This window comes from Nicotiana tabacum, chromosome 2 (genome assembly GCF_000715075.1).
Source record: "Nicotiana tabacum cultivar K326 chromosome 2, ASM71507v2, whole genome shotgun sequence".
Lineage (NCBI taxonomy): Eukaryota > Viridiplantae > Streptophyta > Magnoliopsida > Solanales > Solanaceae > Nicotiana > Nicotiana tabacum.
In genome coordinates, this window is record NC_134081.1 from 16,025,032 (window position 1) to 16,052,751 (window position 27,720).

The 27,720-nt window shown below is 37.6% G+C and overlaps 1 protein-coding gene across 1 annotated transcript; it reads left to right on the forward strand.

The window, feature by feature from the left end:
- LOC142166245 (uncharacterized) lies at positions 1-27,720 on the forward strand. The gene is made up of 12 exons (XM_075224929.1): positions 1-213; positions 562-920; positions 1,146-1,428; positions 2,560-2,864; positions 2,915-3,034; positions 3,137-3,478; positions 4,777-4,929; positions 13,505-13,659; positions 17,123-17,364; positions 17,532-18,148; positions 22,163-22,304; positions 27,391-27,720. Exons 1-12 carry the CDS (start codon positions 1-3, stop codon positions 27,718-27,720), a joined length of 3,261 nt encoding a protein of 1,086 aa, XP_075081030.1.

The following is a 27,720-nucleotide window of genomic DNA, read 5'->3' on the forward strand; positions in this document are numbered from 1 at the left end:
ATGAGAGAAAATATTATTAGATGGAATATAAGGGGGCTCAATGACGAGAGCAAGCGGAGCACTATTAAGGCACTTATTCAAAAGTGGAAACTTGACATTTTGTGTTTGCAAGAAACCAAGACTCAAACTTGTTCTATGGCTATAGCTAGGCAGATTCGGGACTCGAGATGGGTCGAGTGGACTGAGTTGAAGGCTAGTGGCAACAGAGGATGGGTAATAATTCTATGGGATAAAAGACATTGAAATTGCATTGAATCTTTGCAAGGGAAGTATTCTATCTCTACCATGCTTGAAGGGGTTTAGATTGATCTCAGAATGTGCTTCACATGAGTATATGATCCTCATACTAATTGGGAGAGGATTGAATTTTGGGAAGAACTAGTTGTTGTAAGGGGTTTATGGAATGATAGTTGGATTATTGGGGGAGATTTTAATGTATGTCGTTTTGAGAATGAAAGGTTTAATTGTATAAGAAGATCAAGGGCTATGAAAATATTTTCTAACTTCATTCAAGACATGGGCTTGGTGGATCTCCCTTTACAGGGAGCTTTTTACAATTAGGCTAGGGGTGAAAATTCTTTACATGCATCAAGAATTGACAGGTTTTTGATCTCTTCTGAATGGAATGATCTCTTTGGTTCAGTTCAACAATTAGCCCTTCCTAGAGTTGTTTCTGATCATAGGCCTATTGCCTTGGAAAGTGGAGATTGGACTTCTGAACCTTCTTATTTAAAATTCGAAAACATGTGGCTACAACATGAAGGGTTTTGTGATATGACCAAAGAATGGTGGCAGGGTTATATGGTAAATGGCTCCCCTGACTTTTTACTACCCCAAAAGCTGAAACTTCTAAAGAAGGATTTAGCAATCTGGAACTGGGAGTCATATGGTAAAATTAGCACCAGACCCAACAAAGATATGTAAGAACTATTATTAATGGAACAAATAACTGAAGGAAGATTGCAGACTCAAGATGAAACAAATAAAATCCTTCAGCTAAAAATGGAGTTACAACAATTAGCCAAGGTTGAAGAAATATCATGGAGACAAAAGTCAAGATGCTTGTGGTTGAAAGAGGGTGACAGAAATACAAAATACTTTCAAAAGGTAGCCAATTCTCACATGAGGTATAACTGAATTGACAGACTACAAGTGGGAGAGGATATCATTGAAGAAAAGGAACAGATTAAAAGGGTGATATTAGATTTTTATCAAGATCTATACTCTGAGAATGAAACTTGGAGACCTAGTTGTACTTTTGAAGGCTTGGGTTGTTTGAACAATGAGGAGAAGGATGCCTTGGAAGTTGCTTTTGAAGAGGAGGAAGTTTTAGATGCTATCAACTCTTGTGCACCTGACAAAAGCCCTGGCCCTAATAATTTTACATTGGCTTTTTATCAAAGATGTTGGGATACTGTAAAACTGGATGTAATGGGGACTTTAAAATTGCACTTCAAATGCACTTAAGGCCAAATAGGTCTGAAGTTCAACCAATGGTTTCATACACTTAGGTCTAAGTCTGAAGTGAAAAATTGCACTTCAAATGCACTTAAGGCCAATAAGTCAGAAGTAAAAATTTGCACTTCAGATGCACTTATGGCCAAAAAGTCTAAAGTGCAACAAATATTTTCATTCACTTAAGGCCAATAAGTCTGAAGTGAAAATTTGCACTTCATATGCACTTAAGGCCAAATAGTTCTGAAGTGTAACCAATGGTTTCATGCACTTAAGGCCAAAAAGTTTGAAGTGCAACAAACGTTTTCATTCACTTAAGGCCAATAAGTTTGAAGTGAAAAATTTGCACTTCAGATGCACTTAAGGACAAATAGGTCTGAAGTGTAACCAATGGTTTCATGCACTTAAGGCTAATAAGTCTGAAGTAAAAAATTATACTTCAGAAGCACTTAAGGCCAAAGGTCTGAAGTGCAACAAATATTTTGTTACACTTAAGACCAATAAGTCTGAAAGATCAAAAGGTTTGAAGTGCAACAAACGTTTTGCTACACTTAAGTCCAATAAGTCTGAAGTAAAAAATTGCAATTCAGATGCACTTAAGGCCAAAAAGTCTGAAGTGCAACCAACATTTTAATGCACTTAAGGCCAAATAGTCTTGAAGTGCAAATTGCCTAGAAACTAAAAATTGTTCTTCGAATTATAACAATCCAATATACGATTTAATACTTGAATATACTCCAAATGAGCTCAAATTTAAAATATAACCTCCAAATATCATCAAAAATAAACTCCAATCATCAATTTGTCAAAACACCAATAAATCTAATGAAACCATTTTGCAATTAAGAAAAAGAAGAAGAAGAAACCCTAAGCAATAGGAAAAAATAAAGCATCCTAACAGCTCGCCATTGTAATATATCATAAAAAATATTAAAATATGTTCGCAACCACCATATAAAATTATTGTCACTCGAAGAAGAAGAAGAAGAAGAAGAAGAAGAAGAAGAAGAAGAAGAAGAAGAAAATGAATGAGGAGAAGGAGGAAAAAGAGGCCTGAAGTTGTTTAAAAAATTTGGTATAGGTTAAATGGGGACGACCAAATAGGACGCCCCGTGCAATTTTTACGTTCTAGATGCTATCAACTCTTGTGCACCTGACAAAAGCCCTGGCCCTGATGGTTTTACATTGGCTTTTTATCAAAGATGTTGGGATACTGTAAAACTGGATGTCATGGGGACTTTCAACCACTTCCAAAGAAACTGTCACATGGTTAAGTCATTTAATGCCTCTTTTATTGCTCTCATCCCTAAAAGTAAAGGAGCAATTGAACTCAAAGATTTCAGACCTATTAGTCTTACTAGTAGTGTCTACAAGATAGTGGCAAAAGTGCTGACGAGAGACTTAAAAAGGTGATCGGGAAGTTGGTCTCTGGCTACCAGAATGCTTTTAATAAAGGCAGGCAAATTACAGATGTTGCACTAATTGCTAATGAAGTCTTGGATTGGAGGCAACAAAATGGTGAACATGGCGTGCTCTTTAAGCTTGATATAGAGAAGACCTTTGATAAAATCAATTGGCAGTATCTCATTTCAATTTTAAGGCATATAGGATTTGGTGAAAAATGAATCAAATGAATTAGATATACCTTCTCCACAGTCAAATATTCTGTTCTTGTTAATAGAAGCCCTGCTGGCTTTTCCTCCCCTGAGAGAGGGATAAGACAAGGGGATTCCTTGTCCCCTTTCTTATTCATTCTAGCGATGGAGGGACTTAGCATAATGGTGGAAAAAGCGAAGCAAATGCATTGGATGCAGGGTTTTGATGTTGGCAACAACTCTAGCTTAACAGTTTTAGTGTGTCACTTATTGTTTGCTGATGACACCCTTATTTTCTGTGGTGCTGAGAAGTCTCAAATTAAATATCTCAATCTTACACTGTTGATTTTTGAAGCTTTGTCAGGGATGCACATTAACATGTCAAAAAGTGTCATTTACCATGTTAATGTGATCCCAGAACTAGAGATGTTGGCTGATGTTGATACCCAATTTTGCCCTCATATTTTTTTAAATAATATATATACTTTCAAAACATTATTTTTGCATCATTATTTAGCTTACAAATCTATACAAGAATTTTCTATAATTTGCCATAATGTTTAGAACTTTAGAATCGATTTTCTTGAATTTATATTACTTGAATATTTATTAATTACTCCTTCAAATTATTTTGTGATGACTTAATTATCTAAAATTATTATTTGCACCTATAATACATGTTTCAAATACTTATTTATTTTATATAATTACAATAGTATTTTTTTAGCTATTTGCAAAATTTTGCAATAATAGCCTATATTTGCATTATTATTGCATTTGTCATTTTATTCAAGGTCAAAATAATATCTTACATTTTTTATAATTTCTTCTATTGTTTTAAAGTATTAATGTGCATAAACAATATTTTTATATATTTATTTAACTATTTTATTAAATTATTTTCCTTTTAATCTCCTATTTAAAAACTAGCACAAATTTTAGGCTAATTTTCGGACCAATTGTGGCCCAAACACTTAGCCCATTTACCTCGGCAGCCCAATCAAATAACCCTCTAACTTAACCCGGCCAGAGACCCGTTCACTTGACCCGCCCGTTCCCTATCCGATCTTGGCCGTCGATCTTAAATGATCAACGACCCCTAATAAACTAACCCATTTTAATTACCCAACCCTCTAACCCTAATCCCCATTTCCCTAAAGACTGTCTCCCTGTTTCCCTCCATCTGTTCTCTCTTCTCCTCTCAAAACCTAGCAGTCGCCTCTTCTAAATCTCCCAACTCCAGTTCTAATATGGAATCTCTCCACAATTTTCCTTCCATATATGCTCTATCTCTGTGTTACTTATATGATTTTCGGTATCACTTACTACTTGCCTATTTTTGGCAAGTACCAGGTCTGAATCATGTGAAAACCATCTTCAATCTTCAAGATCTAGACGGTATTCCGTCTATATACATTCATGGCAAGGCGATATGAAGCCGATTCACCAAAACCTTTGGTCGATTCCTTGATTTTTGTCAAATTAGGGTTCGGAATTTTATACTTTTCCTTTCACCCGTTCCATTACTGATGGCATGCGGTACTTTCTTTCCATATTTATGTTTGATTGATTTGTTTTTCTTGTTTGTTCGCTTGATTCCTACTACTATATAAACCCCTCCCCATTCCCCTTTGAAAAGAGATCGAAATCGAGATAATCTCACTAAAATTTAAAGCTTTGCTCTGTTAATTCCTTCATTATCTTATTCCGTGTTTTGTGTTGGCAGGCTGAAAGCCAAGGCCACTGAGAGTCTATTGTTCGAACTTTCTCTTGGTGCGAGCATTTCCCGGGGTTCTTTCGAAGCTCTTGGGAACTTTGACGCATCGAGGTTACTGGGTTCTTGTGGATCTTTTGTTCTTTATTGTTGCCCGTTTAACTGGTAAGCTACTTGACTTTTACAATTTCATCCCTATGTGTCTTTGATTTACATGTGTTCTCACCTCTGAAATTCATGGCTTAATATGTTTTCTGGATTACTTTTGTGCACGAATCTGTTAATTCTACTTTGTTGTAAGTCTCTTTAGCATTTAACTTCTTCCTAATGCTGCTAGTTCTGAGATTGCCTAAGTCTAACTTGGATAATCTGACCCTCTTAAGTTCGTTTAGCCAGTGTATTGGTGCTTGAATGTTCCCTAAAACATGCTTATTTGCTTTGTCCTTAATCTCTATAATGAATGCTTCACACTTGTGCTATAACTTCATGTGTTAATTATGACATGTTCCCCTGCTATTGTGTCACTCAGCATGATCCCCATACCCCATTAGTGATTGACTGAGATCTTAACAGTTACCTCAACTTGTTTTCCCTGCCCTGTTTGAACCATTTTGTTTTATGGCATAACTTAGATCTTCTTTAGTTAATTAGTCTATTGTGTCAATCCCAGAATCCCTACATGTGCTATTTGGTATGAACTTGCTATCTCACACTGCTCTGAATCTCTGCAGTGTTTGTCTTGCATGTACAATATGTTTCAATTAAGACCATTCTCTATGATCTTGCTTCTGTGCTAATATGTTCCCCAGCATTTCTATGGTTCATATGTCTCCTGTTCTTTCAGTGATTATTTGGCTTATCACAATGTGCATCCCCCATCATGTCTAAATACTGATTAGTATGACACTAGGATGTATGTTTAGCATAAAATCTTAGGTTTTAACTTGTTTGTATTGTGCATCTATGAATGCAAACTTGTTTCTCCCCTGGCCCTTCCCACATGTGGTTTTGTCATAATGTGTGCTCTCTATCATGTCTCAATGCAGTCATGTTTCCTGATGAGAGTTAGCATGTCTATCTTACAATACTAGAATGCATACTTAGCTTAATTTGGACCTTTTAGGTCTCAATTGGTTTAGTATAATGCATATATACATTATAATCTCTGTATACCCATGCAAACCCGTTTCTTCCCCAACCCTTTCAAAATGTGGTTGTCTATGTGATACTTTGCTACGCATGGAAATCCTGCTGAACTTACTGGCTTTCTTGATTAGTTGCTCTGTATGCTCAACTTGGTTATTTCTACTTTAGGTTATAAGTGTACCCCCAGTTCTGTCCCTCAGCCATTGTCAATTCTCCTCATTTGCTACTTATGCTATTCTGAACTTCTTATTCTTAGCCAGCTAAAAGCCAAGGCTATCTAGGCTTTACTACCGACCTCCTAGTGTGAACACTGCTCGGGGTCCATTTGAGGCCCTTGTGAACTCTGACACACTAGGATTTTGGTCCTTAGTCATTCCCTGAACCTTAAACTACCCTCATTCAACCCCTTTCTTCCTATTATCTGTTGTACATCTAAGTCAGTTGGTTTAAATGATGCAATGCTTGGCAATATGGTTATATGAATTAATTATGGGTTCCTTTATGGATTCTGGGGTTGTGTTGATGAATAAGGCTCCTTGTTAGAAGTCTTGGTATGTTGTGTGAGAATTGCTGAAGGCCCAGACAGTGCTGGGTATTTCATTTGGGCCTGATGAGGGCCTATTGTCATTATTTGTATAACATTTACATCTTACTCATTAATGGGCATGTAATAAGTTTGTATAAATGATTAGGGTGTTGGTAAATTTGGGAATGGGTAGATTTCTAATATTTGCATACCAAATGGGTAGATAATATTCCTATAGCACTCAATGATTTACTTGTTTTATACATGCTATTCCATCATTATGTGCACTATAGAAATCATGCCATTAGGGAAAACACACACATACACACAGTCTGCTAGCAAACATGAATTCAAAGTGCTGCAATTATATTTACTGCTACGTGCTACTAGAAACCCCGCCTATAGGAATAAATATCATTGATTTCAATTCGCATTAACATTCATTAGAAATCATGCCTACAGTATTCTGACTAATTCGTTTGCCACTGTCACCTAGAAAATATGCCTATACGATTAAGGTATGACGATAAAATCAGCTCTAAGTGTTGAACATTAGAGATCCTGCCTATATGATATAATTACTCGCCATAATTTGTTAATGTTAAATCGCTCAAACATTGTTTCACGTATGCTATTGATAGAAAGCATGAATAATTCTGGGCTTCCTCCAATAGATTTCATTGTCACTTAGTGATTCACACCTAGACACAACATCTATAGGTTAAATAACTAGAAATCTGCAATCTCAAATTAGCATGCTACAATAGTATAATTTGGAGATAAGCAGCGCCTAAACTTTTAAACCTCTTGTATGTTTCGATGCATAGTCACATAGAAATCATGTCTATAGGGATTAACGTTCTTAATTCTGAAACGGCCTAATATGAAAATATTTTTCGCGTGCATTTGTTGCTTAAGTGTGGAGGCTAACTTGAGCCCTTAACTGCCATATTTGAAGTCCAATATGTGTTTTGTTTGTCGCCTAGTTTTACATTTTTGAGCAGCCTATATAAGGTCTAGAACCATCAAAATAGAGGTCCAAAACCTCCTGGAACATAGGTATAGGACGGCCAGTGCACGCATAGGGCACGACTTAGAATTGAATTAGAGTGCTCTTAGGTAAACAACTTTAACATAGTAATCGGGTAGCAGGAGATGATAGTCTGTGCCCGCTGGATAATATGAGTAACACCCTATCTCAAGGGAGTTACGAAATATTATTTATGTTGTACGGGGTAATCCTTTAGTCTAAAAAACTTAGGACCCCCCACCCTCCCCCCCCCCCCTTTTTGTTTCTTTCTTTTCTATTAGAATGGAAAAATAGTTGCACCTCCTTATTCAAGATCTCTTTGTAATAAAATTCTTAGATGGTGTACTCTCTTTGCTTACTTGATCACATAGACTGATCCATATAATTTAAGTTCGGCCGGGACCCACAGTTGTGGATCTCGAGGAGTGCCTAACACTTTCTCTTTGAGGTAACTTGAGCCCTTAACCGATCTTTGGTGGCGTTGACTAGTTAAAACAGAGTTAATTGCAAATAGGTGCCCTAATGCACCTTAAAAATCGTTAGGTGGCGACTCTCCTTTTTTAATACATCCTTAAAAGAGTTGTCACACGTCGAATCCCGCTTTCGCGAGAAAACAAAAGGCGCGACAGCATGGCGACTATGCTGGGGATTTACATTTCGGCTCTTACCATAATGAACTTGGCTTATGTGGAATACTTTCTTTGTTACATGCACATCCTTTCCCCTACTCACCTTTATTTGTTTAAATCCGCTACGACATGCGCATCCCTTCCCCTACTCACCTTTATTTGTTTAAATCTGCTATGACAGGCACATCCCTTCCCCCTATTCACCTTTACTTGCTATGACCGCTTTTTTATCTTGTAAAAATTGCTATATCATGCCTACTTTCTTACCTGCTTTATTACATTCCCGCATATATTTTTATGAACTAAACTAACTCCTTCCTTTTGTCTTTCTTATATATTCTTTCCATGTTTACCTTTGCTATATTATTTACTGCTTTTACATATCATGCAAATACTTGACAACGTGTTATTATTGCTGCATAAAGCATGCTCCACATCATACTCCACTCGTGCCAACTTTCATCATAGAGGCACTTGATGAGTGTCCGCGCTCTTCTGAAAATTACCCTTTTAAATTGGAAAGGCTTATTTGCGGTAGACTAGTTGATCAGCGGTGCAATCGACGGTCCCGTGCCTTTCCCTCTTAAGTTAACCACTTGGGAGTACCAGTCTAGACTATTCTAGAAACCCTACTATAACTTTAAATGTACATGCATCATGCTAAACCTAGTACGAGTTGAAGCGTTATTAACGTAACAACCCGCTAAGATGAACCTCGTCCAAAGTCCGACGGGATTTCCACAATCCCAATGGACGCTATCATACTATGTGCATTACTTGGAGAAAAATATGCCAATGTGTTGATCATTATTGCGTAAATATTTTTGGCATTAATGAAATGATGCAAATGTTGGGATCAATTTTCTCCAAGTCTACGTGTTGCTTAGGCCTACCTCGGGCACAATGAGGTCCCCAAATTAGGACGTGAATTATTGCATGACTTTGTGAAACATGTTTTAATATTGCAAACACTCTTTTAATATTCCTTACTAACTTGGTTACCTTTTGCTTTTTCTTTTTTTTGATTATTCTCATTCCCAAAGGTTGGTTCGTGCATACTGGCATCTTCTCAAGAACTGGACCGTTGCACCATCCCGGGCCCGTCGAGTTCCTGGGTAGCCTAGCAAATTAGCATGAATTACTTTAAAAAATAGTTTTGAGCATTTGAGATATTTTTCAGTATTCTGTTTTGAAATAATTGCTCGATCCATCAAGCCGCACTTGTTGACGTTTTTAAGATTTTTTTAATGCATTACTGCTTTTCGTATTTATTATTATTTTTATATTTTTCTTTTCAGCATTATTATTACCTATCCCGATGAACCTACGACTATGACATATAATGAGACAACACAACATGAGGATAGTGATTCAGTCAATCATTACTGACAACGCCGCCAATTTAAACAGCGATTTGATGAAAGCCATGTGTGAAACGTTCAAGATCAAGCATAGGAACTCCACGGCATACAAACCGCAAATGAACGGAGCTATAGAAGCCGCCAACAAGAACATCAAGAAGATACTGAGGAAAATGGTAGATAATTACAAACAATGGCATGAGAAGCTGCCATTTGCTCTGCTTGGATATCGTACCACGGTTCGCACATCAACCGGGGCAACTCCTTATTTGCTGGTCTATGGTACTGAAACCGTTATTCTCGCCGAAGTAGAAATTCCTTCTTTGAAAATCATACAAGAGGCTGAACTCAGTGATGCAGAATGGTTACGAAGTCACTATGAACAACTGGCTCTCATTGATGGGAAAAGGATGAGTGCAGTATGTCACGGTCAACTCTACCAAAACAGAATGGCCAGAGCTTTCAACAAAAGGGTCAGACCTAGACAATTCACACCGGGGCAGTTGGTGCTAAAGCGGATCTTCCCGCATCAAGATAAAGCCAAAGGAAAATTTTTACCCAATTGGCAAGGGCCCTACATGGTTCATCGAGTACTAACAGGAGGAGAACTCATACTTGCAGAAATGGACGGAGAAATTTGGCCAAAACCAATCAACTCAGATGCAGTCAAGAAATACTATGTTTAGGATTGTTCATATTTCTTCATCTGATGTAACTGAACTATGCTTGACCTGATTCTCGTTTAAGAGGGGATACAAAGGCAGCCTTGTGGGTTCGGTCACATCTTAATAAAATCTTCATTTTGCCATGATCAGAAAACTGGGGCAGAATTTTGAGGAGGACCCTCAAAATTCTAAAGCAAGTTCAGCCGACATTGTGATACACGGAACATCCAAAGTATTTAAACAGGGGTAGAATTTTGAGAGGAACCCTCAAAATTCTAAAGCAAGGAGGTCGCAATGTCTCTAAAATATGTCACAGTCACCGGTTCATCTAAATTATTTGAAATCGCATACTACTACATTTCAAATAACTATATTTATCAAATGCATGCATATTTTTCGAAAACTTCATTTCTATGACAGCCAGATGCTACCCAGGGTAACTCAAATAGGACCTCAAGACAGGAGCAAAGGCAAAACAGAAGACAAAAGTGCAAACCAACCTTCCCCCACAATACTCACGATTATTCTTTGGATGTAGGCACGATAAGACAACAATACCCGCAGATACATCAAATCACTACCTTCATAACGACAAGTTACCAAATGCAAACACTTCCAGCTAAGAAATACTTTACTTTCTCACTGTCACTCATCGTTTTTCTTGCATAATGGCTAAACACTACCTTTTCCTACATGAGACTAAGCATTGTATCCTATTTGTATGAGGCTAAGCATTGCCTCCCTAATTGCATAAGGCTAAGCATTGCCTTTCCTTGCATGAGACTAAGTAGTGTCTCCTATTTGCATGAGGCTAAGCATTGCCTCCTTAATTGCATAAGGTTAAGCACTGCCTTTTCCGCATGAGACTGAGCATTGTCTCCTATTTGCATGAGGCTAAGCATTGCCTCCTTAACTGCATAAAGCTAAGCACTGCCTTTCTTTGCATGAGACTAAGCATTGTCTCCTATTTGCATGAGGCTAAGCCCTGCCTCCCTATTTGCATGAGGCTAAGCCCTACCTCCTTAATTGCATAAGGCTAAGCAATGTCTTTCCTGCATGAAGCTAAGCACCACTTCCCTTACTTGCATGAGACTAAGCATTGTCTCTTCTTCCTGCATGAGGCTAAGCATTGCCTCCCTAATTCCACAAAGCTAAGCACTGCCTTTTTCTCATGATTAAATGCTATCTCCATTATGCTATCTAAGACCTAGGGCTAAGCACTGCCCTCATCTTACACAAGACTAAGCCTTGTCTTGTCTCATTTCGCATATGACCAAGCGTCATATCTTTTCATTTCATGGGCTGAAACATCGCCAGTTTGTCCAAAGGCGCCATGGTCCGAAGGCATCATCCTCATAGCCGGGAGACACCATTCCATGGCCTGCGGATCTCTCAAAAGTGCATATCATTATTCAAAGGCGTCATGGTTCGGAGGCACCATCCGCATGGCCCGAGGATATTATTTCATGTCCTGCGAATCCCTTTATTACACGATTCATGGCCAAGGACGTCATGGTCTAAGGACATCATCCTCACAGTCCAAAGACAACCTTCATGGTCTAAAGGGAATTTGCATCACATTTAAATTCTCACAATAACCCGTATATATTCGCATGCGCCATGTTTTAAGTTTGCAGGTAATCCAGGAGATAACCGTTCTCCAAACGGGAGCAATATTCGCTCTGGTTTCTGTTCACGATGTTCACATCCTGCAATTATTTCAAACATAACCGACCACCATCAATTCCCACCTTTCACTCTATGACCGTTTAGATATTTGTTCAGTGATATATCCGCAACATTTCAAATTCACATTCATGATTTCGCATAAATTCATCCGATATTATCCTGCCCAAAAGAACCCTTTCCAAAAACTTACGATCATTCCTATAACAACTCCATCGGTTTCGTTCACCGTTGGATCCAGAACTACACACAGACTGTTTCCCGTAACACCAGGGATATGTAGGCAACTCAAGAACCAGGGTTCGGCCCCCATTTTTTTCAAATCATACCATCCCTCATTCAATTCGGCCAAAATTGGTCATCATTTTCTTTACCCGACAACTCTTTCATCATTCCCCGGTAAAGAGGGGCAGCTGTTGATATCCAATTTTACCTCATATTTTTTCAAATAATATATATACTTTCAAAACATTATTTTTGCATCCTTATTTATCTTACAAATCTATACAATACTTTTCTATAATTTGCCATAATTTTTAGAACTTTAGAATCGATTTTCTTGCATTTAAATTACTTGAATATTTATTAATTACTCCTTCAAATTATTTTGTGATGACTTAATTATCTAAAATTATTATTTGCACCTATAATACATGTTTCAAATACTTTTTCATTTTATATAATTACAATAGTATGTTTTAGCTATTTGCAAAATTTTGCAATAATAGCCTATATTTGCATTTTTATTGCATTTGTCATTTTATTCAAGGTCAAAATAATATCTTACATTTTTTTATAATTTTTTACTATTATTTTAAAGTATCAATGTGCATAAACAATATTTTTATATATTTATTTAACTATTTTATTAAATTATTTTCCTTTAATCTCCAATGTAAAAACTGGCACAAATTTTAGGCTAATTTTCGGACCAATTGTGGCCCAAACACTTAGCCCATTCACCTCAGCAGCCCAATCAAATAACCCTCTAACTTAACCCGGCCAGAGACCCGTTCACTTGACCCGCCCATTCCATATCCGATCTTGGCCGTCAATCTTAAATGATCAACGGTCCCTAATAAACTAACCCCTTTTAATCACCCAACCCTCTGACCCTAATCCCCATTTACCTAAAAACCGCTGCCCCATTTCCCTCCATTTGTTCTCTCTTCTCCTCTCAAACCCTAGCAGACGCCTCTTCTAAATCTCTCAACTCCAGTTCTAGTATGGAATCTCTCCACAATTTGCCTTCCATATATGCTCCATCTCTGTGTTACTTACATGATTTTCGGTATCACTTAGTACTTGCTTATTTTTGGCAAGTACCAAGCCTGAATCATGTGAAAACTGTCTTCAATCTTCAGATTTAGACGGTATTCCGTCTATATACATTCATGGCAAGGCGATATGAATCCGATTCACCAAAACCTTTGGTTGATTCCTTGATTTCTGTCGAATTAGGGTTCGAAATTTTATACTTTTCCTTTTACCCGTTCCATTACTGATAGCATGCGGTACTTTCTTTCCATATTTATGTTTGATTGATTATTTTCCTTATTTGTTCGCTTGATTCATACTACTATATAAACCCCTCCCCATTCTCCTTTGAAAAGAGATCGGAATCGAGATAATCTCACTAAAATTTGAAGCTTTGCTCTGTTAATTCCTTCATTATCTTGTTCTGTGTTTTGTGTTAGCCGGCTGAAAGCCAAGGCCACTGAGAGTCTACTATTCAAACTTTCTCTTGGTGCGAGCATTGCCGGGGTTCTTTCGAAGCTCTTGGGAACTTTGACGCATCGAGGTTACTGGGTTCTTGTGGATCTTTTGTTCTTTATTGTTGTCCGTTTAACTGGTAAGCCACTTGACTTTTGCAATTTTATCCCTATGTGTCTTTGATTTACATGTGTTCTCACCTCTGAAATCAATGGCTTAATATGTTTTCTGGATTACTTTTGTGCATGATTCTGTTAATTCTACTTTGTTCTAAGTCTCTTTAGCATTTAACTTCTTCTTAATGCTGCTAGTTCTGAGATTGCCTAAGTCTAACTTGGATAATCTGACCCTCTTAAGTTTCTAACTTGGATAATCTGACCCTCTTAAGTTCATTAGGCAAGTGTATTGGTGCCTGAATGTTCCCTAAAACATGCTTATTTGCTTTGTCCTTAATCTCTATAATGAATGCTTCACACTTGTGCTAGAACTTCCTGTGTTAATTATGATATGTTCCCCTGCTATTGTGTCACTCAGCATGATCCCCATACCCCATTAGTGATTGACTGAGATCTTAACAGTTACCTCAACTTGTTTTCCCTGCCCTGTTTGAACCATTTTGTTTTATGGCATAACTTAGATCTTCTTTAGTTAATTAGTCTATTGTGTCAATCCTAGAATCCCTACATGTACTATTTGCTATGAACTTGCTATCTCACACTGCTCTGAATCTCTGCAATGTTTGTCTTGCATGTACAATATGTTTCAATTAAGACCATTCTCTATGATCTTTCTTCTATGCTAATATGTTCCCCAGCATTTCTATGGTTCATATGATCTCCTGTTCTTTCAGTGATTATTTGGCTTGTCACAATGTGCATCCCCCATCATGTCTAAATACTGATTAGCATGACACTAGGATGTATGTTTAGCATAATCTCTTAGGTTTTAACTTGTTTGTATTGTGCATCTGTGACTGCAAACTTGTTTCTCCCATGGCCATTCCCACATGTGGTTTTGTCATAATGTGTGCTCCCTATCATGTCTCAATGCAGTCCTGTTTTCTGATGAGAGTTAGCATGTCTATCTTATGATACTAGGATGCATACTTAGCTTAATTTGGACCTTTTAGGTCTCAACTGGTTTAGTATAATGCATCTGTACATTATAATCTCTGTATATCCATGCAAACCTATTTCTTCCCCAACTCTTTCAAAATGTGGCTGTCTATGTGATACTTTGCTACGTATGGAAATCCTGCTGAACTTACTGGCCTTCTTGATTAGTTGCTCTGTATGCTCAACTTGGCTATGTCTACTTTAGGTTATAAGTGTACCCCCAGTTCTGTCCCTTAGCCATTGTCCATTCTCCTCATTTGCTACTTATGCTATTCTGAACTTCTTATTCTTAGCCGGCTGAAAGCCAAGGCTATCTAGGCTTTATTGCCGACCTCCTAGTGTGAGCACTGCTCGAGGTCCATTTGAGGCCCTTGTGAACTCTGACACACTAAGATTTTGGTCCTTAGTCATTTTCTGAAACTTAAACTACCCCCATTCAACCCATTTCTTCCTATTATTTGTTGTACATCTAAGTCGGTTGGTTTAAATGATGCAATGCTTGGCAATATGGTTATATGAATTAATTATGGGCTCCTCTATGGATTATAGGATTGTGTTGATGAATAAGGCTCCTTGTTAGAAGTCTGGGTATGCTGTGTGAGAATTGTTGAAGGCCCAGACAGTGTTGGGTAGTTCATTTGGGCCTGATGTGGGCCTAAATTCATTATTTGTATAACATTTATATCTTACTCATTAATGGGCCTATAATAACTTTGTATAAATAATTAGGGTATTAGTAAAATGGGGAATGGGTAGATTTCTAATATTTGCATACCAAATGGGAAGATAATATGCCTATAGGACTCAATGATTTACTTGTTATATATATATGTTATTCCATCATTATGTGCACTATAGAAATCATGCCATTAGGGGAAACACACACATACATGCAGTCTGCTAGAAAACATGAATTTAAAGTGCTGCAATTATGCTTACTGATGCGTATTACTAGTAAACTTGCCTATAGGAATAAATGTCATTGATTTCAATTCGCATCAACATTCATTAGAAATCATGCCTACAGTATTCTGACTATTCCGTTTGCCACTTTCACCTAGAAAATATGCCTATACGATTAAGGTATGACGATAAAATCAGCTCTAAGTGTTGAACGTTAGAGATCCTGCCTATAGAATATAATTACTCGCCATAATCTGTTAATGTTAAATCGCTCAAACATTGTTTCACGATGCTATTGTTAGAAAGCATGAATAATTCTGGGCTTCCTCCAATAGATTTCATTGTCACTTAGTGATTCACATCTAGACACAACAACTATAGGTTAAATAACTGGAAATCTGCAATCTCAAATCAGCATGCAACAATCGTATAATTTGGAGATAAGCAGCGTCTAACCTTTGAAACCTCTTGTATGTTTTGATGTATAGTCACATAGAAATCATGTCTATAGGGCTTAAGGTTCTTAATTCTGAAATGGCCTAACATGAAAACATGTTTCGCGTGCATTTGTTGCTTAAGTGTGGAGGCTAACTTGAGCCCTTAACTGTCATATTTGAAGTCCAATATGTGTTTTATTTGTCGCCTAGTTTTGCATTTTTGAATAGCCTATATAAGGTCTAGAACCATCAAAATAGAGGTCCAAAATCTCCTGGACCATAGGTATGGTACGGGCAGTGCACGCGTAGGGTACGGCTTAGAATTGAATTAGAGCGCTCTTAGGTAAATAACTTTAACATAGTAATCGAGTAGCAGGAGATGCTAGTCTGTGCCCGCTGGATAATATGAGTAACACCTTATCTCAAGGGAGTTACGAAATATTATTTATGTTGTACGGGGTGATACTTTAGGCTAAAAAACTTAGAACCCCCCCCCCCCCTTTTTATTTCTTTTCTATTAGAATGGAAAAATAGTTGCACCTCCCTATTTAAGATCTCTTTATAATAAAATTCTTAGATTTTGTACTCTTTTTGCTTACTTGATCACATAGACTAATCCATATAGTTTAAGTTCGGCCGGGACCCACAGTTGTGGACCTCGATGAGTGCCTAACACATTCTTTTTTAGGTAACTTGAGCCCTTACCCGATCTTTGGTGGCGTTGACTAGTTAAAATAGAGTTACTTGCAAATAGGTGCCCTAACGCACCTTAAAAATCGTTAGGTGGCGACTCTCCTCTTTTAATACCTTCTTAAAAGAGTTGTTACACGTCGAATCCCGCTTTCGCAAGAAAAAAGGGGCGCGACAGCTGATATAATGTGTTTCACTACATGTTCATTCCCTACCACCTACTTAGGCCTCCCATTGGGTGCTAGACACAGATCAACTGAGATATGGAATGTGATCATTGAAAAATTTGAGAAAAGACTGGCGTCCTGGCAGCAACAATATCTTTCTCTTGGTGGCAAACTAACCCTCATAAATAGTGTGTTGGACAACATACCAACCTATTTTATGTCCCTCTTTCCAATTCCTGACAAAGTTCAAAAGCAGCTAGATAAACTCAGATGATCATTCTTGTGGGAAGGTAACAACAAGAACCGTAAATTTCATCTTGTCAAATGGGCCAAGGTAACACTTCCTAAATCACTTAGAGGTCTAAGGGTAAAGGACTTGGCTTTACATAGCAAGAGCATGCTAAATGGCATTGGAGGTATAATCAGGAAGGAGTTGGTCTCTGGAAGGAGGTTGTTCAAGCTAAATATGGCTGTCAAAATCACTGGTGTACCAATACTGTTAGATCTAACTATGGATATGGGTTGTGGAAGGGTATCACGAAGTTGTGGGATGTCTTCACTATTACTTCAACCCTTCACGTGGGAAATGAGGAACATATTTTATTCTGGAAAGATAAGTGGTTAGGCCATACAACACTGAAGGTTGCTTATCCAAGACTATTTTCTATTGCTACTAACCTAGACTCTACAATTGCGCAGAATTGGGAGGTTAACTCATGGAACCCAAGCTTAAGAAGAAATTTGAATGACTGGGAGTTTGATGACTTGGTAGCACTTCTGGGTAGCCTTCACAATAGTTCAACCATTACTCCAGGTAGGGACAAACTCAGATGGGGCAGCAGTAGGAGTGGTGCATACTCAGTTAGAGCTAGTTATCAAACCTTAAGCTTCAGGAAGGAAATGATTGATCAGTTGCCCTGGAAACTAATTTGGAGGACTAAAATGCCTCCAAAAGTCAGTGTTTTTTGCTGGATAACCCTAAATGGAGCATGCCTAACCCATGACAAACTCATCCGAAGGGGTTTTCAGCTTGCTAGCAGATTTCATATGTGCCAAAGCAACTCTGAAACAATCAACCATTTATTTCTTCACTGTCCAGTTGTAACAGACATATGGTCCATGTTTCTTTCACTTTTTGAATTCCGTTGGACAATGCCATGTAGTGTCAAAGAAGTTTTTGTGAGTTGGAGTTCATGGAAAGTTGAGAAGTCCATCAAGAAAATCTGGTCTATGGTTTCTGCTGCTATTTTGTGGTGCTTATGGACGGAAAAGAATCAAAGATGTTTTGATGGCATCTCAAGTACTGGATACCTACTGTTTGGTCACTCTTTTTTGTTGGGTTAAACTCTCCCTTATGTATAACCCTGACCAATTTATTTTGTGATAGATTTTTTGCTTTCTTCTTAGGAGTGCATCCACTGGATGCTTTTGTCATTAATACACCACTTAATTACTTCATCAAAAAAAGAAAAAGAAATCCTGCATAAGCAAGCATGTTTTCTCTTACATTTTGAAATTCAATTCAATTAAAGTTATCATGGATGAATGTACTAAGCCCTAATTCAGAAGGTATGTCTTGTTCTCCTCATTTTTTGTTTGTTCGTTTTTTCATTATATTAACTTCAAGTTCTGTGATCATTTTATAAGTATTGCAAATTCATTAATATTCACTAGTACAAGCTTGTTTCCTCAGACAAGTTGGATAAGTTTTAAGCTCCAAGTGGCTGCATTTGCCTAAAGGGGAAAGTCAGTCTATCACGAGTCCTTGCATCATGCTGACCAGATTGTGCTTTACTTCAGTTGTTTAGGCCGGTAAATAGTTTTCCTCTTTTTCAAATTTACTTGCCTTTCAGTCAATATCATCCTGACCTTTATGAAACCTTTGATGACTTGTCTGAGACATGTTTGTTATTTTTGAAACCAATAGGTGTTGTTATCTTGACATGGGAATCTTATCGCTCTTGACTGCTCACGAAGGTGGTCAATGAAGTGGGTGAGAATCATGATGTCTCAGGTTCAAATTCTAGCGAAGTCAAAAAATATTAGGTGATTTTTTCTCATCTATCCAAGCCTTGATGGATAGAGTTACCTGGTACATATTGTTGGTGGAGATGGCTAATATCCGTGGAATTAGTTTAAATGCGCAAGCTGACATGAAAACCACAATTATTAACAAAAAAGAAAAAAATACTACATTGTGTTGGAAATTTTGAGTTACGGTTATATGAGCTCGTTTTCAGAGATATGGTAGGGAATCTTAAGGTCTTCCAAGTTCAAAGTCTTTTGCAGGCTTAGCCATTGCTGTAGTCAACAGCTTCTTTCACAATTTTACAATGCAAAAACGGATAAATTATCCAACTCAATCCATATTTAATATGGATAGAAAATAAGTTAATCGACGGATAATATGGATATTCATATTTGTTTATGACTTTTCGAATATGATCACTTTTGGAAAAATTTCTAGTCTCTGAGGAACGCCTAATTTGAGTCTTTTACAAATGTAAAAGTTAAACTCATTGGTTATCCATTTTCTAAGCAGATAATATGATTCTTATCCATATTTGATATATTTTAAAAAAATTTATTATCCAACTCATTTCTTGATGGATAATATAGATGGATAATTATTATTTTTATCCATTACGCCACCATTAGTCCCGGAAATCTGGTGTTAGTAAGTTGGAGTTAGTTTGTGTTTAGGAGCTTAAAGTTTTGATCTTCAGAATGGAGCCCCACCTGAGTTCTGTGTTTTCTTGGCAAAAGAAACTTTCATATACTAACATCATAAACTGGTAAACTGATCGAACGAGTTACAGGCCTTCATTAACAGCCAAGTAAGAAAGTAGTTTTTCCGAGAAACCTCTTGTAGTAAGATATTTGAGAAACGAGCTAGTAAGCGACTATATGCAGAGGCGGACCTATGTTAATAATCAAGTGAGGGGTCACCTGCACCCGAAAAATTCAAAAAAATTTACATGAATACATGTATATGTTTTTAGAAAATAAATTAATAGTGGCATCCTGTATACAAAGCAGATTTTAGTTGAAAACAAAAGTATACCCCGACCTTTAAATCCTATATGTGTTAAAGAATTGCTTCAATCGCTTCAAGGGTGGATCTACAGTTTGGCGTCGTTCATTAAGTACAAAAGCTGCAACATTCTTGTACCTTCTGGTGATGGGATATTTTACTGTGGTTCAGGCATGTGAGTAACAATTTAGAGATCAGATTCAAATCCTAGCTATACCACATGCAATGCAACGACAACAACAACCCAGTATAATTTTATTAGTGGGATCTGGGAGGGTAGTGTGTATACAGACCTTACCCCTACCCTGGGGTAGAGAGGCTGTTTCTGATAGACCTTCGGCTCCCTCCCTTCAAGAACTCCCTACCTTGCTCTTGGGGTGACTCGAACTCACAACCTCTTAATTGGAATTGGAGGGTACTCCCTACCTAGCTATAACACACGGTGAAAATTAATCTGTTTCATATGTTTTGTGGATTGGACACTTGACTGGTGTATTAATCAAGATGCGTCCAAGTTGATCCAGAGTTCCAAACATCGTCGAGAATATTTTGTTTCTTGTTTGAAAATCTAAAGAGTAGGACAATGCTTAACAAAACCACGTTGTATAAGCATATTATCAAATGTTTTGTATGATTCAGAAAGCAGTCAAATAGAATTAGCATCAAGCATAAAGTTTAGATTGACTCTGTAGTGGCCTAGTTGGTAGATTCTCTTTGCAATATGCTAAAGTCTTCAGTAAAGAGTATATATCAATAAGTCCAAAATCTGAGCTTTTGGTGCGTTTCTTTGTCAAAGCTTTTCAAATAAAAAAGTATACACTTCGAAAAGATATACTACACCTATAAATATTTTGCCATAACAGAACTATTTATTTTCAATGTGACATAGTCCTTAATTGGTACTGTATGAAATGATACATTACCAATCTTTTTTTACTCAATTCAAAAAACGGTTAATTACAATCACACACGAGGGGCTTTATACATATATCTTTCACTTAACTATAATTTGATTGACATTGAATTGCTTGTGCTTGACTCAACCCCTAATTTTGGCCACAACAAATACTCGACTTGAAGTTGAGAGGATTTGATTGAACATACTTAACACAACCATTTTAGTTTTCTCAAAATATATAAATAAATAAAAAAGTTTTGGTTTTTTAAGTAAATCATGGAAACTAAAACTTCTTTATTTTTTCTGGTAGAAAAACTTCAGAACTTTAAACCGAAAATAAGCACAAGAACTTTAAACCGAACATAAGCACAAGAACGATCAAGCAAGATGTTGGAGCCAGAGGCGCAATCAGGATTTCAAGCTTATGGATTAACTGGATTTTAAATTAATAATTTGTACATATTTAATAAATTTCTTAAAACAAATACAGAATTTGAGCCAAAGTTACTGAGTTAAGCCGAACACAAATCTTCTATGCTAGCTCCGCCCCTGGTTAGAATTAGTGGTATAATATTTTCCTAAAATATGAAAATGAACTATTTTGATTTTGTGGTCATTCTCGATAAAATGCCATTTTTTCTCGAAAAAGTAACATGCAGTTTCAAAATTGTCCAGGCTTTTAAAACTAAATATAAAATCCTAGCAGGATAATGATATTTATATCCAATGGCAGCAATATATTTTCATTTAAATCAGAAACGTATGCATCACAAACAAAGTCTTCCTAAAATCACGCATAACGGCATAAGCTTTTAATTCTCACACAATCGTTTCTTAATTTCTCGCAAGAATGACTTCCACAAAAAATAATTATTGGTATAATATATATTCAGTTAGCAACATTAATTATATAAAAGGTATAATACTCAAACGATGCCATTATATATTTATAGAATAATTTTGGTATATTTCATACTCAATTATATAAGTGGTATAATAATGGTATAATGTATATGTATTCTATGTATATTTGGGTCTTCTATTTAGAATAATCTTGGTATATTTTTTCATACTCAAATATATAAGTGGCATAATAATGGTATAATGTATATACGTTCTATGTATATTTGGGATCTTCTATTTAGAATAATTTTGGTATATTTACATAATAATTATGGTATATTGAATGTTTAAATATATAAATGGCATAACATGGTAATTTTTATCAAATATACATCAAATATACATTAGATATACTATAAAGTATACATCTTATTCTTTTTCTTTTTTCTTTTTTATTTTCTTTGTTCCTTTTTCTTCCAAAGTGAGAAGAGATAAAAACAGATAAGAAAGGCATGGGTAAATAATGGTGCTTTTCTGACGCTGTTCCTTTTTCAGATCTGAAGGTGATGGATTCACCATTTCCTTTTGCTGGTCGTTGACATATTCAGAGGTTAAAAATGGAGGGGCTATGGTGCTTAGGTTGAAAAGGGTGAAGGTGGAAGATGAGAGAGAGAGAGAGAGGGATAATAGATATGGGGTAGGGGATACAACAAATTTGAGGGGAGAGAGGATAATAGGTTAATAGGGTATAAAATCTATTAATTAGTGGGTCAAATATTCTTTTTAACTAATCCCTTATTTTGTGGACCTGTTAATGATTTAATCAATCTCATAATATTTCAATACTGCTAAAAATATAAAAGAATTTGCTATTTTTGGAATAAACAAAAAGTAGCTTTATTTAAGAGAATAATTTTTAAAAAGGACCAGCCGTGTAAAAAAAACTCTCTTAATTTGCTTAACAGAAGGGTTAGATAATCAACCCATTTTAACACCCATCTTTTTATGTAACACGTGTTTAGATGAACGTTTTAGCAAATTTAATTTTGAGAATTCTTTGTAATTAGGCTATTTTAAATTGACGTTAATTTACGACCCCCTTATTTTAAATCTAAACATATGATGCTTGCGAAGCTCATATAGGAGGATATACTTGCAAAGTGTATGTAGTAGAAATTATAAGATGATCGAACTGTTGAAATTTTTACTAAATGTCGACTAACCAATATTAACTTGATTATTGTGGTTTATAAAATGGACTAAACAAATATAATTGATAGACATGATTTGGGCTGATTATTTGTTGAATTTTTGTTGTGACTGAATCACTTCATGTATTGGTGTGAGCTGGCAGTAGTAGGGGGATTTGCATCTATATTCAGTTTTTGGGTCAACTTTTAACTTATACCCGCTTTGCAAAAACAATTACAAGCGTACCCACTTTTCAGGTAACTTCAGACATACGGGCCTGAAGTAGCAAAAATTTATGTCTGAAGTTTGAACTTCAGAATATTTTGCCTGAAGTGTAGCAAAACTTCAGATATTTTTGCCTAAAGTTTGGCCTGACTTGCAAAGGCAATCACGCAAACTTCAGTTCACAGTGCAATGGCAAACTTCAGCTCAATAAAACTACAGCATGTTTTGGCTGAAGTTTTTGTTTTGTAATTGCTGAACTTCAGCATTCTAGGAGTTGAAGTTTATTTTATATTTGTTGAACTTCAGCATTCTAGGAGCTGAAATTTTTATTTATATTTGCTGAACTTCAGCATTCTTAGAGCTGAAGTTCTAAGTCTGCACATGGAAATGAGGAAGATAATCTTTCAAAAAAAGAATTCAACAAAAGAACATATTGTACATAAACGAAATAGTACTAAACAACAATGAATTTAATAGATCATGATTAGCAGCGATTGATGCTGTTCATTTCAAAGATTAAAGAATGAAAAATATTTTCGACATGAAAACAAGTTACTACAGATAAATTAGAACCAAAAACCAATGTGCCTGTAAAGCTAAAATATCTAAGAGGTTAAATTATTGTGAATAAGACCAAACTGAACATAATGGGACAAGCAGATATATATGAATCATCAGGCCAGAACGCATAACAATATCTCAAGTTTCAGCATTCAAAAACCAAAGGAGGAGGAGAAAGAGGCCTGAAGTTGTTTAAAAAGTAGGTACAAGTTAAAACGTTTTTAAAAAGTGGGTATAGATTAAATGGGGGCTACCAAATAGGGTGCCCCGTATAATTTTTACAGTAGTAGGCCTTGTTGTGGGATCTATGAGCCTGCAATGAGAGGGCCCATCAGGTCATATCTTTTAAGCCTACTAGTTTTTGAACACATGCGTTATACGTGTATCCATGTCAAGCAGTATAAAACTTTGTAAAATCGGAAGATTACCAAAAACGTATCCAAACAATTTGTTTAAAATGCTAAAATAGAGATGTAGTTGCGATAGTGTAATATCAAATATGAGACTAATTCAAATAACATAAATATTTTATAAAGTGAAGAGGTTGTGAGTTCGAGTCATTCATATTGTAATAGTAAACATTAATATGTACTTTGTACGTAAAATTGAAAGAAATATGATTAACTCTACTCATAGTAAGGACAAAAATAACATAAGTTATTTACAACTCTTACATAGCCATCACAAAGACAACTCGTCAACTTCGTAACAATTAGCACAATCGTATAGAACGACCAATAAATATAGATCTAATTTAATGGTGTACCAATAAATATAGATCTAATTTAATAGTGTCTATCTGTTTACCCTAAAAAAATGGATAACAATTAAATTTGTTAGTGGTTTTCAGGATACGTGGATTAATTCGATACAAGCGAGAAATTTCGTTAGATTAAACAAATAAGATATAGTAAATTCAAACCACGTGAGGAGGATAATTCCATCCTTGATGAAATTCCCACCCTCGATCCGGATTCACAATGGCTAGCACTAGTGAATGAGAATAAGAGTTATGAATAACAGTAAAAATAATAATGTATTACTTTGGGATGCATGTTACAATGTCTTTAATGAATAATGAGACCCCCTTTATATAGTAGGGGAATCCTATTCTAGGTACAATTTCATAAAAGGTAAAAATCTTTCGTTTAACTAATTATTAGATTCCCGCCGGTACGTGTCGAGATCTGTGTCGTGATACCCGGTTGGTCACGGATATTACGGCCTTACGTTAATCGTTTTCGATTGCCTTATAAGGCTCACTGAAGTCTTTAGGGATTTGGACCGATCTCGGGGTCATGGCCTCGATATACTCGAGGGCAGGAGTCGTGCCCCCGGTGCCTGACTCGATGAATCCTTTATCTCAGTTCCGGTTCCTTGTCATCGCGTTCCTTGCTCGATTTATTTTATCGGGAACCGGGCCGGCTTATGGGTCCGGTTTTACCCGTATACAGATAGTCCCCTCATTTCTCGGAGAGCAAGTTTTACGGAAACGACGAGGAACGACATGAGTTCTTTGATCTCTTCTTCAACACGTTGTGATACAAAATGACAAAGAAGCCAAAACGTCCCGTTAGTCGCGTCATAATGACTCCTAACGCGTGTCAGCCATCGGCAAGTCGTGCCTGAAAGTGAAACGACACCAAGCCTCTATAAATACCCCTCCATTCGTTTATTTTTTACTTTGGACCAAGCTTCTACCTTCGATCCTTCAAGATATTACAGTCTTCTTTTATCCCTCAAAATTCTTACCTTTATTCTCCAAGTTACAACCTTTCTTTTACCCCTTGATTGTGCTTGTTTTTATTAGCAAGTTCTCATCCTTCATCTCCTCATTCTCCTTCATAGTTTAAAATGCTTTTAACCAGATAAAAGAAATGGCAAAGACTTCCAAAACCGTTCCCCACAAAGATGTTCTTTCTTCTTCGCGGCCGGCCACTGAGGTCGAGAGACCGCCCCTGATGTGGTCATCCTAGAAAAGTCCATTCCGATCGCGGCCACTGATAAGCCGGCAGCCGAGCCCCCCTTGAAAATGTTCGTCCCCGGGGGGTTTTCGGTCAATGACGACTTCAAGGTTGAAAAGCCCTCTTAGGTTTAAGGCCGATGAGAGGCGGTGTCACGGTACATCTGCTCTATTACCGAGGCCATTCTTCCTGCATTTCGAAAGGACTGCGGTTGGACAGAAAAAGATGTAGTGATTCCCGGGCCCGATAACGATATCACCACGCATGTTGAGGGATATTTAAGTGTTTACACTTATCCTTTTATATTGGACTCGGTGAACCCGGTCATCTTGGACTTCTACATGAGGTACGATGTATGCCTCGGCCAAATTCACCCATCACTATGGAGGATCGTGATCCTCCTCCGATTCTTAGTGAACAAAATTGATTCGTGTACGTTCACCATCGACTATCTACTCCACTTATACAGTCCCCGAATCTTTCGGGGGGGACTGATAAAGCTTGTACGTCGGGCCAGCAAAGCCCTATTTTGAGTATCAACGAGGACCGGGATCGGGATTAGTAAGGACGCTTTGTCCGAGTGAGGACCGCCGACCTGATACTTGCCGAGTGGAGGTCGTTCTCCAAGAAGTGGAACGTATCATGTAAGTATAACTTCTTTTAAACGTCCATTTCATGTTTTATCTTCCCTTTTCTCACCGGTGTTTGTTGTGGCGCAGCCCTCGCTCGAGTTCCAAACGCCATTCCTCGGCTCAAGGAGTGGATCAGAGGCATTTTTTGCATATGCCTTATGCCGAGCTCTCGTGGTGCGAGCTCTCAAAGGGCTGCTGGGAGGCCCGTTCTCATGGTAAGATTCCTTTCTTCGAGTAAGTAACGCTAAACTTTCTTTTTCAACATTATGCCCTCATTGCTTCTCTTATTTATTTCTTTGCAGGCTTGCTAGGACCATCGAGCTTAGGCCCTTGGAAAGAGGGGAGGACCTACCCGCTGATCCTTCTGTTTCGGGGTAGCCCGGAATCACTACAGGTGAGAAGAAAAGGAAGAGGGCACCGAGTTCCCCGAGCTCGGAGAAAAAGAAACCTAGGAGAAGATTGGATCGTAAGCCAAAGGAAGGTTTTAGCTCCCGAGTTCCTGTCTAGGATTCACTCTTCCGGTTGAGGGACGATCCTGAGGAGGACGACCTTTTTGTGGCCCGCGAGCCATCCTTTCTCTAGGAACAAATGGCACCCGAGGGAGAAATGACGGGGGCTAATCCCTCTCAAGTTCACGAGGCTCATACAAATGTGAGGGTCGAGACCTCTCGAGTCACCGGATCTGCCCCGCCCGGTGTTATAGATATTTAGGAATCACCCTCGTTCATAGAGTTCATGTTCGATGAAGCCTGAGCGACGAAGGAGCGAACCAATGAAGGGGCTCATGGAACGGACGATCCCCTCCGATGCTTCTTCGATGGTGTAGACTCAACCGCCCTGGAAGACTTCTCCGGGTTGGGTGACTTAGAGGTGCCAAGGAAAAGTCCATTCTTGGAGGTCAGTGGGCCGAACTCGAGCCCGAGTTTGATTAACCGGTTCCCCGCTCCGAGCACGGATCCTAGACAGAGACGATCAGTAGTTATCACTGTCCCGGAGGATGCCCAGGTTCTTTTTTCCCCTGTCGGGATAGCTAGCTACCTCTGGTGCTTGGTAACCGAAGAATACCAGGCAAAAATGAATGAGGTGGATGCACCATGCTTGGTCAACGAAGTGCAATAGGCGCTGAATCGGGTAAAGTGTTATCACACTCTTTTACCTTCGAACTCAGTTTTTGATGACCCTAATGCCTTTTCTTTTTTACATCCTGCAGGCCTTGGTGCTCCATCATGAAACCTTTCTCAGATATCGGGATGAGCTTAGCCAACTTGAGGCCGAAGTTAAAGAGCTTGCTGAGAAGAGGGACATGTATAAGCTTCTCAGTGAGCAACGTGAAGGAGAAATCAAGAATCTCCGGGATGAGTTGGACGCGGCTCAGAAAGAACACGCCGCCTTGGTAGAACAAGTAAAGAACTTTGAAGTTAGTGATGACGAGTTATGCATGGCAAATAACGGTCAAAACCCACAGGTCCAGCAGAAGCTTGATCGGATCAACCAGCTTCGAGCCGAGATGGACAAGGTCAAGGCCATGGCCGAAGTTTAG